The following is a 13892-nucleotide window of genomic DNA, read 5'->3' on the forward strand; positions in this document are numbered from 1 at the left end:
CTACAGCAAAACTTCCCTCCTGGGAAACAATTTGTTTACGACGATGATAAAATTTACAACTGTAATACTGCCAACTTTTCGATCATCTGGTAAGTTACATGTACATAGTAATCAATGGTACGACAAGAATTCCGCCAATGCCATTTTCGTTCTTGATGTTGACCAAAAGATGTGGAAACATGATGAATGAAAGTCTGTCGGTGTCTGTCGATTGCCTCCTATTCCACGCATAATACCTTGGAAGTTGTCATACAGTAGTTAAGCTCTTTTACTTTTTGCGTAATTGGTGAATCTTGTATACAGCAAACGCAGTGATAGCTGTAAGGGATATGACCGTAGCTGCGGCTACAGCCGTCGGTCCGCTCGCCACCACTGACATTCCGGTGATTGTAAGGGAGATGGCGAGAGATTCCTTGTTATGAATTGCCATAGTTACCTTCAAAATAAAACAATCAGTGTGAATCAAAACAGAAACATGTCCATAGTAAATACAACTCTGGAAATTGACAGAAGAATGAAAACCTATGTACATCATGGTAATCAATACATATCGTTTTTGATGATGCTTTATAAAGACTATTTTATAGGCATTTCAAATATCTTATTTCCCCGATGACTGAGCACTGCTGATTTCAAAACAATGGGGACTAAATGTCTTTAGCTAAGTTGAAGTGTAGTGGTGAGATAAGCCTTGAAAATTTGCCGTCGCTGCATGTGATGTTGCTTGGCAAACATTGTGGGGCTGATACGGAGCACAAACAATTTCGTGCATTGTTTAATTGCTGTGAAAGTATGGAATTTTGCAATATATCAGAAAGGGAACTGCACTGAATTTTACCTACTTTGGAGGGGCGATTTAATTTTCACAAAGGGTGTAGAAGAAACTGAGGAAATGTTCTTTTAAACATTTATTTTCCTTGCTTGCTGTGTATTGATAATGAAATTTAAATAAAACGCGACAAGCATGCATTGCCAAGAACTACTTTTCTCCCACTTTCGTCTCGGCCCACGTTCCTAGAGGGCGGTATACCCGTCATCGAATTCAGTCAAGGCATAAAAAGGTTTATTGTAACAAGGGCAATCATGTACATGTACATAGGATTGAGTGCATCATTTAGTGCTAGCCATTTTTTGTAAAAGTAAATTCTGAAGTTATTGAGGTTCACTGAAGGGGTTAACACGTTGACTGTCGACAATGGGTATGCATGTAATTACATGTGTGCATTCTGCCACTACGAGTATACTCGTAGAAAATGAAAGGTTTTGTATTGTACATTGAATACACTGGCATCACTGATAACCTAACAAATACGCTGCAGGCAGTAGCCAGAACGCACGTCTATAAAATGTTTATGTTCAAATGATCTTTTCCTGTTTTGCTCTTAAAATCAGATCGGAAATTAGCAAAATTTGAAATGTCCTGACACCTGGCGTACCTTATTTTCAATCGAGAGTGCAATTAAAGAAATTCGTATAACGCCAAGAAAGCTTTGCACTTTGACTTCTGGCTTTTCATACAGGTTTGATCTCAATGATGCATGCAGCTTGGTCGAACCCCTGCTCTGAGATAAAAAGAATGAAAAGCAATGGGGAAAACCATACAAGATAACAAACCTGAGCGCACCATTACCACTGTAAACAATGTATGGCGTGTGTAATGTTTCATCATCGTTTCCGCTTAACCGCAAAAATGAGACGTAAAAAAAATCTCCGGCCTGACCCCCCCCTGGAAAAATTCCTGGATCCACCCTGACAAATAATCCGCAGTGCATGTAGGAGTACTACTACACTGCAACATTTTGCAGGGAGAGGGCTTTCAATCAGGCCATTGTCCAAACCGGAAAGGGCAGGGAAGCCTTGAGCTTACATTAATAAGGCATTTGCCTGAAAACTGAAATCCCTGCAGGGTACAGACTTGAATTTCTGGGTAAGGTAGGGTAATGACATGATCGAAAATTTGTTCTCTGCTATCCATATACATGTATATCTAACTTGCATACGATGCAGAAAGGAGCCTTACCAGTTTGCTTCAGAAACATGAACCAGACATAAACTCCTCTAATCCTGCGACGATGGATGAGGCCTCAGGTCAGTAAAGGCCTATTTCTGTAAAACTGCTGCGCACAGTACATGTACATCCTGTTTTGTAATTCAACGGGGAAATTCCCGAAATGTCAGTTTTCTTCATAATTTGAACATTGAGGGCGTTCTCCATCAGGACCGTGCAGCCACCACAGCCACGGTTATTTATGTACGAGGCACCGCTAGCACGTGGGCTCCGTATACCGTAAGCGATGATTCAACGCCTAAAAGGCTCGAGGGCCTATTTGACGCTTAACTTAATGGCAGCCAGTCGCCGTTTTCAAGAAAGAGGACCTCGCAATAACCATAATTGTGGATTTTACTATGTCAGTCACTGATGTATTAGGGTTTCACTGCTCCACTGCGTGGATCTGTGGAGAAATCGTTCGAAGAAGAGTAACATTGTTGAAATCGCGGATGTTCCGCAGTTCCTATTAGCTCACTGACTTTGTAGACATGTTCTCTTTGTTTATCATGGGCTCGATTCCAGGGTTCATTTTCATACGATATTTATTTTTAATAATTAATAGGCCTATTTTACATTGTTCCATCCAGTACCAGAACTGATTAGTAGCGCCAACTTCAGACTTTGGAACCAACATGGTTCCTGCGACAAGCTTATGGACGAACTAATTATTGATAAATTATTGTAACCTATAAAAACCGGATGTAATTCAGGTAATTGCTCTCAAGACGCCGTACTGTGTCAGAGGTGAAATTATTTTATGGCATGAAAACCTGTCAGTGTTCATATATATATACATTTCCCGATTAAACGGAAAAAAATTGACTTTTATATCTTGCAGCACTATGACGACTATATAACTTTTCTTTCAAATCACCTGTGAAAAATAAACAAAAAATGCCATTCAAAACTAGAGATCCGTGCGATGTAGGCTCCGCATACGTGCAGACACATGCACGTATGTCGTTTTGCAGTCTTTCCGTTGTAATGATTGCAAAGGCTGCATGTACAGGTATGGGCCGGCCACACCCGTGTTACCTCACAGATATGTAAATGCCCAGGATATGCGATAAGGACAATAGCACACCGCCACCCAAGTGGACAAAAAACAGGAGTATCACGAGTTAATTCTTCCATCACGTGGTTATTTCAAGATGGCAGAAATGTAACTGTTGATTGTTTGCGCGAATGATATGAGAAGAGGTTTGTACTGAAGTGGCTTCACTTACAACGCACACGTACCAGTGATCATTAACTATTAGCTGAACACTCGAGTTACGCATTGATTTCCAGTTCCATGGTCCCATGTTTATTTTCTAGTTTGATTAGCGACAATTTGTTAACCACTGGTCAATTTGCCAGGTGCCCAGTATATATGTCATGCATAGGTTACCAGTCAAAATGGACCATTGGTTGACAATTCGCCGCTGATCAAACTAAGCTTATTAAGTGTAGTGGGTGTGGTTTAAACTTAGCGAGAACACACTAACGCAGCACCATCCTATATCTGTTCAGAATATCGGCAGCACATGTGAACGCAGCTTCGGCAGTGTTGGATGCGCATTAAACTTCCACGCAATGCGGAGTAGGCTTATGAATATGCACATACCAATTTTAATACTATTCCACTTTTCAGGCATGTATCTGTGCACAAAATCAAAATACGCACTTAAAATAGTTTACCATCGATTATCGCTTGTCACACCATTTTTTTTTCTCAAGCAGTTATGTGCACATTAAAAGCTTTTCTGGTAAGTACCGGGAATAAATTAAATGGCGGCATACAATCAGACTGCAAAGACCAAATACAAAACACAACCCATTTAATTGTTCAGAAAGAGGGGTAAGTGAGAATAGGGCAAGTAGGACACTAACTTGGTGGCTATTTTTCCTAATACTTCCTAAAAACACTTACTGGAGGGAACATTTTCAGCAGAAAAATTAGCACACGAAACGGTGTCCACTTGCAGGTAGAGCCATCGTTTTGTCTTGAAAATCACCTGTAATCGTACATTTTCGCTGATCAATATTTGAAGCAATTCTTAGAAAATATTGACAATCAATCAAAGTCTCACAATATCTGCTTGCTGTATTATAAATTTCAATCATCTGACAGATGTAACACGATTGCTACAAAAGGGAGAAGTAATGATTTCTGTGATTAAAATAACATATTTAAACGGCCGTTCCACTGTCTTGAGTATGTGGGACAAAAGACAGTGCTGGTCACCTCTCTTGATATTCAAATTAATTCAGTGCCTGAAATGTATGAAAAAATTGGTCAATTTGTAGAAGCAAACTTCATCTCATCAAACACTTATACCATTTTTGCTTGAATGTCCCACTCGCCCAAAATTACCCTAAGGCATGATGGAAAATTCTTGAAATTTAATTGAGGGGAAAAACAGCAAGCTTACTTCTGTCAAACTGAACATAGTGTATTACTCTGTTATGATCCCATATGGGGCAGGAATATTCTAGACGATAAAAAGTGCCCCGAGCTGGACAACTCAGTCCTGTCAAAATGTTGACTGGTACAAATCCGAAATGCTACATATTTCTTGCTCTATGGCTATTGGGTAAATTGTACAGGTAGCATAATAAATATACTTGGATATAACAACAGTTATACACTAGTGACAGAATATATTGGCAGTAATTGCAAAACAGGGTGGATAAGGGTGGATTTCGAACCAACCGCATTAGGGGAGGCCTTAAAAAATTGGATTTTTTTCCTTTAACCTTTATCTCCTTTCTGAGGGGCGGGATTACACTTTAGGGCTTTTTTAATGCTCTCTGAAGACAGGGAAATAAAATACATGTTGCCTTTCATGATTAAAAAAAAGAGAAAAACACCTGACCTGCTGGGTTGGGGAGGAGCAAAAGCCCTGTTGGCCACACCATACCCTTGATGATGAGGGGTGGCATTAATCTGACTTGAGACTGTTTCTTCTTTTTTTCAGGGGAGTTCGTGTTTCTATTACAGGAATGCAATGAGCAGTATTGGCATCACAGCCATGCAAGTTAAAATTCTACTGTCGGGAACATGGGATTTATCTGTTGGAACCAAACATCAACAGCATGTTGCCAAGTCCCCCCCCCCAAAAAAGAAAGAAATGCAATGTGGGGGTGTACAAATTCCCGGTAAGGTTGATTCCTTTACAGAGATACTGCTATAGTGAAAGAAAAGACAAAGGAAAATCAAACCAAAGGAAAGGCAAAAAAACGAAGCCTAAAAATAATAATAAAACCATGGGGATATGAGAGGTATACATCCCCCCACTTACAGGTGAGGAGGTGGACTTCCCAACAACCAAAATATATTCACCAGCACTAAAAGTTGGTGAACAAATTTTAAAATTCTCTTGACCGGGCAAGTTCCCCCCCCCCCCGTTCTCAGCACAATTCCCACCCCACCCCCAAAATGGAAAATAATCCTCTTCCATATTTTGTGCAGAACTGGCATGCAAATGATGCAAAAATTCTCGCAATTCTGAGTTGTTGAAATGATGAAATGGAAGTGAACATTTTAGGTCAGATTCGCGTACTTGTGATTGAAGGTACCCTACACACTACCCAGTGCCTTTAAAATTGTGCACTGTAGTAATTAATGCCATGTTTTATTGTCCATGGAATTTCTTACTGGAAAAAATTACCTAACACAATAAATTGAGCACTCTACTCACAGAGTCCAAAGAGCTTGTCAGAAGAAACTCTGATCCTAAAGTCTCCTTAATCCTGCTAAATCACTGGCTACTGCATGTAAAAAGTGTCTTTGACAGTCAAACTCCAGGGGAGAAAATACATGTACTTCACCTCTTGTACTAGATCACAGCTCCTGACTAACTGTGCGCAGAGCTTATGAAGTTTTTTTGTTATACATACGGTTATAAATTCAAAAAAGTACCAATAAACAACTTTGTTAATTCTTGATACTGTTGCAAAAAGATCTATCTCATCAAAAAGGGCATAGGAATCTCTACAAAGTAGCCTTAACTAGGCTCTTGATAGATGTACTGAACGACTAGTGAGTACCGGTAGTTGAAGAGAAGATTACTGTGAATAACACAATCTGCCCCCCCCTATCATTTTATCAACACATCCCGTTACACTGGAGGTGAATCTGAGGACACAAGCCTGTACTTGTCTGTAAGCCAAGAAATTAAAATGTGACGGTTGCGAAAGAGACAAGGTCAAGGCTATAGACCTTTAAAATGGTGCTGCCATATTTGCCTTGTTCCCTGTAGATCCACTGACAACGGTAATACACTTCACAGTTGATAAAGAGGAACAAACTATTTTCCCTTCCAGTTTGAATGATAGCAAAGCAAGATGGCCACCCCATGATAGAGGTCCATGGCATGATGACTGGTGACCTGGTGTCACAACCTGTTAAAGCTTGCCATCATGGTGGGGTTTCAGCTAAGCTGCTACAAACTGGCCAATATTCACTTGCTAATTGAGTGCACAAAAAAGTCACAGCATTACAACTTGCTCAACTGGTTCCGGGAAGTTAAATCTGAACTCCCCGTCAGCCTCCAAGTGATTTTTTTGATTATCGGTAACAGTGGATCGTTTGTCGACATCGGTGGTTTGTCCATCTTTGACAGTGGTTTGATTATCTGTGACGGTGGCCTGATTAACGGCCACCACCGCATCCTTGTCCTTTGAGATGGACAGCTGTTTCTTCTTTCCACGGTTCCGCCTCCTACTTCCCGATTTCTTCCGGCCACTCCCACCCCCCAGGGGAAACTTCTCTGGGGTGCTGTTCTCGCTCAGGGAGCCGTCGATGTTCTTGTTGGAGCCCCGCCACCTAGATTCGCTCCGGTCAAGATCCTTCTCCCGGATGTCAAAGTTGAAGGTGAACGGCTGACTCTCACTCTTTAGGTTCAGGGGCAGGTTGGGCCGTTTTGCGTTCTCTGCGGGTGACCCAGCACACTCTCCCTCATGTTGTTTTAAACGCATCTGGTCATTGCCGACTGGTGGTCCGGGCATGCTGTTTGGACTCGCCTTGTCGTGATCGACAGACTTATTTTCAGTTTCTTTCCCAGAGGGATTTACAATGTGCATGCCCTCGGTGCTCTTCTCCAGTTCTTGCATTGATGTGTCAACCTCTCCGCCCTCCAACCACTTCTTGTCCGCCGACCCCAATCCGTGACCTAGTGGCCCCGAATCGTGGCGGGAGGGCCCTGCCTCACCAGGAAGGTCACTGCTGGTGGACAATATTTGTGACGGGGGAGAAGCACTGGCTAAGTTGGACATCCTGTAGAACGTACTGCCGCCTTGCTTGCTCGTGCTGACTGGCTCCAGACACATTCGTTTGCTCATTTCTAAGACAAAGGAAATGTTTGGCGAACTGATTCAGCAGGGTATATCAGAAATTCACTCTGCCACATGCTTGGTGGTGTGATGTGCTTCAAAACCTCCAATCCCAAACTACCACACTGATCAAATATCAGGCAACAACAACTGAGCAGAGTTGGCTAAGGGGGTACAATGCTCATGCATAGATTGTACTCAAATTTATTTCATTCTACAAGTTTCTGTAAGGCCAAATTCCTCAACACAGCATTTAAAATTAAAAACATGTTCCACATGCCCACAAACATACTGCTTTCTCTCCACAGCGTCTTGTTTAATATTGAGGTTGCTGAAGTTTCATTTGGGCACTGTATGTTACTGCATGGCTGTGAATAACCATTCCTGGCTCTCTTGTTGCCAGGTTGCAAAGTACAATCAATAAGTGTGCATGGAGGGGGAAATCCTTCATCCTGCTCTCTTCAAGTCTTATACTCCCATCTTCTCATTTCTGTGACCTCCGGACCCCAAAATACTACTTCAAAACTTCAACCCCACTTGTCTCTTTTATAACTGCACTGCCAATTTCTTCCCCAAGCTTGCGACTGCACAGGATTTTGTGACGTGTCTGCCAATTAGGAATGGCATGCACAAGAAGTAGAAAAAACTAAAAGGGAATTTGCCGATTCTGTGGTAAAGTCGCACGTTTGGTTCAAGTAAAAGACCTATTCTAAACTGAAACCCATACCTTGCTTCAACCCTCAACTCCCCCCCCTTCCTAAGGACTTCTCGTGTCCTTCACTGCACCTGCTTTATGCTTTCTCTCCTCCTGCTGCATCTTGCTCCTGTAGTCGCCGAATGCTGCCCTCATGACCTGCCTCTTCCTGGCCATGGGAGCCTTGGTGGATGTCAGGATCCGCAGCAGCTTGTGAGCCTCTTCCACTGTGAAAGGGGAAGGGGGGATCCAGAGGATTAGCTTAGTGGTGACAATCACCTTCTATTTCCAGAGGAGAACTTGTGAAACAATAGGTGATGTAGGCAATGATTTCTGATGTGGGATAATAGTCGTTTGTTCACAGAAATGTAATTTGAGAGTGACTTTGGTATTTTATGATGCCAATTCTCTGTAACTTTGTACTACCTTGTGCTTTGCCAAATGCATTTAAGCGCTTGACAGAAATCCCTTAACTATCGGTCTATTGCTCAATGGAACCAAAGGCAACAGTCACGTACCTTAGATATACATTGCTAGATTTTAAGTACACAGAGCAAAAGCTTATGTTTATGTAACATAATGCTGCAAGGCACATTTTATTTCACCTGACTCTCATTCTAACAATGCTGAATTGTGCCTGGGAATATCTGATAGGGGTTAGGTTTAAGATCTGCCAAGCCTGTAAACTCTGTCATCTGAAGCCTCTTGTAGTAAGCCTTGGACTGCTTATGTACATTTACATGTATTTCCTTCTCTTCTGACGTCATCATTCATCTCGCTCAACCATTATTTCAGGAAGTGTGCATTTAATTTTTATAGGTATAAATTCATCACCAGTGATATATCAGTGAGCTTGTGCAGAGACAGCAGGCTGTCTGCTGACATGGCCAGAAACAGCCTTGGGAATTAAGTGCTTTTCACACATGATCACAGTTTTCTGAAAGTCAATCAGTACTTCTGCACTGTGCTGATTTCTCAGCCTCGTATGCATCAGGTTTGTGCTGGGATGAGTGTCGCAATTAAAAAACCCGCACATCTTGCACCTGTCCAAAAAACCCTGGTGTGAAGTTGAAAGTTTGGGGGAAAAATGTTGCAAAGGCATAATGGTAAACTGTGTGTACATGAATGACAGAAATAATGTTTTCATAGGACGACAACAGTTTCTACCTTTTTGGTTAAAGCACCTGCTGTCTTCCATTTCTTGTTTACAAAGTTTATTCTTTCATTTTTTGTTCTTACCTCTGTGCTCTGACATGGGCATCGTTTGTACAGGGAAAAATAAGGAAACGCTAGACAGAAAAAAAGAGGTTTTCTCAACCATTATTCGTTGCCTACATGTGAATGCAAGAAAACACTCTAAGAAAATTGGAACTGCGAGTGCTTTTAAAAATATGACTTAAAAGTTTGAATCCTAATTGCTTCCTCGACAAAATTCCCTGCAGACAAGAAGTATTGACTGCCAAATCAAAATGGCATCTGAGGTTCAGTGACTTCCTTCCCTCAAACTTTAAAATACCTCCCTTCTCCTGTTGTTGAAGGCAACACAGGGGATTTGTTGAAGGGCCCAGATTAATTAAGGAAGGAGTGAAGAAGCTGGCCAGGAGGCTGGAAGAAGATTCGTCTGTAGGGATTAATATGCTGCTTTCTTTAGCTTGATTGATTTTTAAGACTCTAAAGGTATGCTCCTCGCAAGAGATGGCTAGCCTGACATTGCCAGGCTGGGAAGGCAGTTATGAAAAGTAGAAGAAAGAGCACAGCTGTTTTTCAATCAGAGGGAATTGAAGGGGGAAGATGGGTGTATGAGGAAAACTGTCATGAAGAGTGCAGTCACTTACTTTTGCAAGTACATATATCATTAGTTCCTGTCAGACATTTTTGTATTCACTGCAAATATTTTTTGGGGGGGGGTTAGTGGTGGGCGTAAATTGCATCATCAAGTCAGTACAAATGTCAGCTCAGTTCCAGCATATATACCAACCCAGAGTTTGAGCAATGACCATTCAGAAAAATATTGTCAAAACAGCCGAATGAAGTGCTACTGTGTGGTATCCCTAGCACCAAGAGAAAAATGCCCTCATTTTTTACCAGAATTACTGTAAACTTCATCAGTGATGTTCCCAAATACTGTATGAAGATACCTGGAAATTACAAAGTAGGAGGGGCACATTTCCACCCTGAGTCATCCAACAAGCACCACCACTTGTGCCCATAGCTCTGAATTCAATGGAAAATGGAACTTTGCACAATGGTCCATGTATGCTCAACATTACAACCAATCCCAACGAGCACCTTTTTCAAGAAAGTGAAATCCTTTTAAGACCCTCCCATAATGCTGTTGCTCTTTTATGCTACATGTAAGTACTCTTCAGACTTTGCAGCAAGTGCGTCAAGTTGGTACGACCGAAATGCAGTTTGCATAGCATCTGGTATCTAGTTCTCTGTAATCTGCCAAATTGGCAAGCAAAGCACACCATTCTCATGTTCCTGGAGCAAGAGAAGATCTTGTATTGTTCAATACAGTGTACCTTGTGGCTTTGCCTCCTTGGCTGATGATTTGATGTTGGCTAGTCCCACCCTGGTTTGCTGTATACACCAGCACAGCTCCTTCTGAAACTTCTCAGCTGCAGACTGGAAAAGAGACCAGGCAAACAATGACTATTAGCTTGTATTTTTGGCCACTCAGTATTAAAGTGAGTGATATCTTGATGAAAGAAATACTTTAGCAAAGATGCTTTCAATTTTTTTTCCTGGATGCATAACTTCATGTACCTGTGCATGTAGCCAGTTACATACGTACCGTATACTGATACAAGCATATAACGTGTCTTTAACCCTAACAGTCCTCAATCCTTCACCTGTTGGAGGACTGAGGACTGTTAGGGTTAAAGATGTAGCTCAACAATGGAAGACATTTTTGTCATACTACGTGTGGTATTTGTATGGAAGCTAATACTACATGTTATTAATCTGTGCCACAGATATGAAAGTCGCTTTGATTTCTCTTGTGAAACGACAGAGTCCTACTGGTATCAGTCATTTGTATCAGTGGTTTGTAATCCTGGTGTTGCATGATGAATATACATGTAGGTGATGATCAAATGTGAGGTCTGAAAGTGGTCACCTTGTAATTTTTTGGCTACACTGGCTTCAGAACTGGGCCCTCCAACTGATGTTTAAGTACTCATTTTCCTCTTTTCTTAGAATATTTCTTGAGCATGTGACAGAATGATAATGATTATTTCATAACCCACAGCATTTTGCCTTCAGAATTGGGTCTTACAACTGATGACAAATAACATGCACATATTTTCTCTTTATTCAAGAAAAGGAAATTAATATCATTTGTATTGAAGATTTCCACATGGTTAAATTATATGCACGATGATGTCAGACAGACGGAACGTGATGGCAGTTTCGCTAATGTTCTTCACCTTGAATTCATATTGGTTCATTAACAAAGTGCAAGAACCTGACATTATTACTTGATATCTTGGCACTGGCTCACCACATGTGGCATCATTTACTTCAATTTTAATAAAGGAACATGCAGACTGTCTGAAGATGGTAACCATTTGGTTCTGAGTGTGCATGAATATACATGTACATGAGTCGTTCTATAAATTTTGGAACCGATGTGTGACTTTTTCCGTCTGTGTGACACCTGACCGGTGTCATAAAATTTGAGAAGGGTTATACACCGGTAGTACTGAAACCGACTTCAAAGTATTGTAATTTGTTTGTCAGGTACATGTACGTGTACATGTTATTTGCATTACTCAATTACTCTTGGGAATTCAAACGATTTACAAATCTTACAAATCACACAGCAGATGTACAGAAACAGGGACAGGAAAAACATTGGACCTCAGATTTATAGAATGACCCATACACAAGGAAAAGCTCTGTGGAATGGACTTGCAACATAAATGTACATGTAAAGTGCTGGGGGAAAAAAATTGATTTTGATGCTGCAGCAAAGAGAAACACAAGCATAAATGCGATTTTCCAGTTTCATGTTCAAAATCAACACTATACATGTCTGTAAAAGTTGTGTCACTCGTTATCTTTTCTCAAAACTAGCCTTCACCTTCCAGTTTTCTGAAGACAGAAGCGCTGTTATTCTAACTTCACCCTTAAAGCTTTAGAATGGCTGCTTGAGTCCTTACTGTGTTACATGTAATCTTCAAAATGCGGCGACATTTTCCATGTTCTTGGCAAAAATAGGTGAAATGAAAAGCAAGGGCTGTAGCCACACACATATTGGTACATGCATGGGGGGTGGCAAGGGGAGACTTGCCTAGAAGATTAAAACAATTAAACAGATAGGAAAGGAGATGAAAAATACCAATTTGCATGAAAATACCTCGGATTTGATTTCCCTTCCACCACTGATGGCTTGCCAATTTGTTGCTGAACAGAACTCTCTCCCCCCTCTCTCAGAAGAGATTTGCCCCCTTTCTGGTTCTGCCTCTGTATACAATTAGCCCTGATTGGTTTCACTATCAGACCAGAGATACTCGTACTGTACTCCTATCTTAGAATGGAAAAAGCCTGCCCCTGGCAAAAGCTGTGGGGGGGGGGGAAGCTCTTGTTTCTACATGTACAGGTAGCTCCATGCCTGGGAATACTGTGGGGGGGGGACGTGACAAGTGGGCATGCGGTGTCTCTCTCTTAATAACTGCCTCATCAGGAAGAACCAAGGAAAGAACACAAGGAGTGACGAACGCCGTGGAATATTCACTCAATTGAGCTGCATTCAACCTCTGCAAAATTGCGGGGTCAATATTTACTAGCAGACATCCTAATTTTATGCCTACATGTACGTGTATGTATACCTGAGTAGCATGTGAAGAATCCACAGTTTGGTATTGAAAATATGTAAAGTGAGCTTAAAGGAACCAGAAATAGAAGTATTTTACTAAAATCCTTGAAACTCGACCTTTGTATTTCAGTAAACCCTATTTTAAATTTTTGTTTTGCTATTTTATCTGTATTTTTGGGCCTTTTTGATTTTTATGCAAATACGAATTTGCACATTCCTGAGTAAAACTGTGATGTAATCCAAGGCACTGAAATTCTGTGTTGCATTAATTTTTGAACCAAAAATTGCTACATGTAGCTTTCCAAGATTTCCATTTCCTTTGGCAGTTTATTGTTGTATACGGGATATGGCAATAAGCCAGCCATTAACCTTTTCTCAGAAATGTTTTGAACACTGGGGGTTCAAAAACGGAACATGAAACCATGCAAACTGAACAGTATCTTCCTGGATCTACATCACACTAACAGCACCCTCACTTGTCTGGAAAAGCTTGGTCAATCTTGAAGGTTTTAAAAAGGGTACTTTACAGTTAACTCAACTCCAAAAAGATTTCAAATAGTTTTCATACATTGAAGAAGAGCTTATAGATGCGCAAAAAGTGATACTAAGAAAAATTCATTTCATTGTTCCTTTAAAGACATTAAGCAAAACCCCAAGGCCAGGTTCATGGTTGCACGAGCTGAAAGCATGTATAAGGACAGCTAATTACAATACAGTTTAGGCTCTTTGGTAATTACTGATTTATAATGCAGCCCATGGGTATGATAGCTTTCGTCCTTGGCCACCGTGACAGTCAATGCCAAACAGAAGCGAGGTGCTTCAATTAAAAATGGAATAGAAACTCCGGCTGACTGGCTGAGTATCGATTTCTCTGCTTCTTTGTTTACCTCTCAAATAATGAGCAACAAGCCAAGAACACAGTCACAGGCTGTGGCATTTGCTTTCCAATTTAAATGCCATAGGTCTCGCTGAAATATCTTCACCTTTTTTTCCCCCGATCCATTGACTCA

The 13892-nt window shown here is 41.0% G+C and overlaps 1 protein-coding gene across 5 annotated transcripts in view; it reads right to left on the reverse strand.

The window, feature by feature from the left end:
- Nucleotides 1–3840: 3840 nt before the first annotated feature.
- Nucleotides 3841–13892, reverse strand: part of LOC110980866 (uncharacterized) — a 44550-nt gene continuing 34498 nt past the window's right edge. For all 5 annotated transcript variants that reach the window (XM_022237901.2, XM_022237900.2, XM_087139519.1 and 2 more), the window contains exons 4-6: nt 10586–10688; nt 8153–8287; nt 3841–7377 (exon numbers count right to left, since the gene is read on the reverse strand). In XM_022237901.2, coding sequence (XP_022093593.2) covers nt 6524–7377; nt 8153–8287; nt 10586–10688 — 1092 coding nt within the window. In that variant the 3' untranslated portion in view covers nt 3841–6523. The remainder of the gene's footprint in view (nt 7378–8152; nt 8288–10585; nt 10689–13892) is intronic.

This window comes from Acanthaster planci, linkage group LG07, assembly GCF_054643075.1.
Source record: "Acanthaster planci isolate LZ-2023a linkage group LG07, COTS_SCS, whole genome shotgun sequence".
Taxonomy (NCBI): Eukaryota; Metazoa; Echinodermata; class Asteroidea; order Valvatida; family Acanthasteridae; genus Acanthaster; species Acanthaster planci.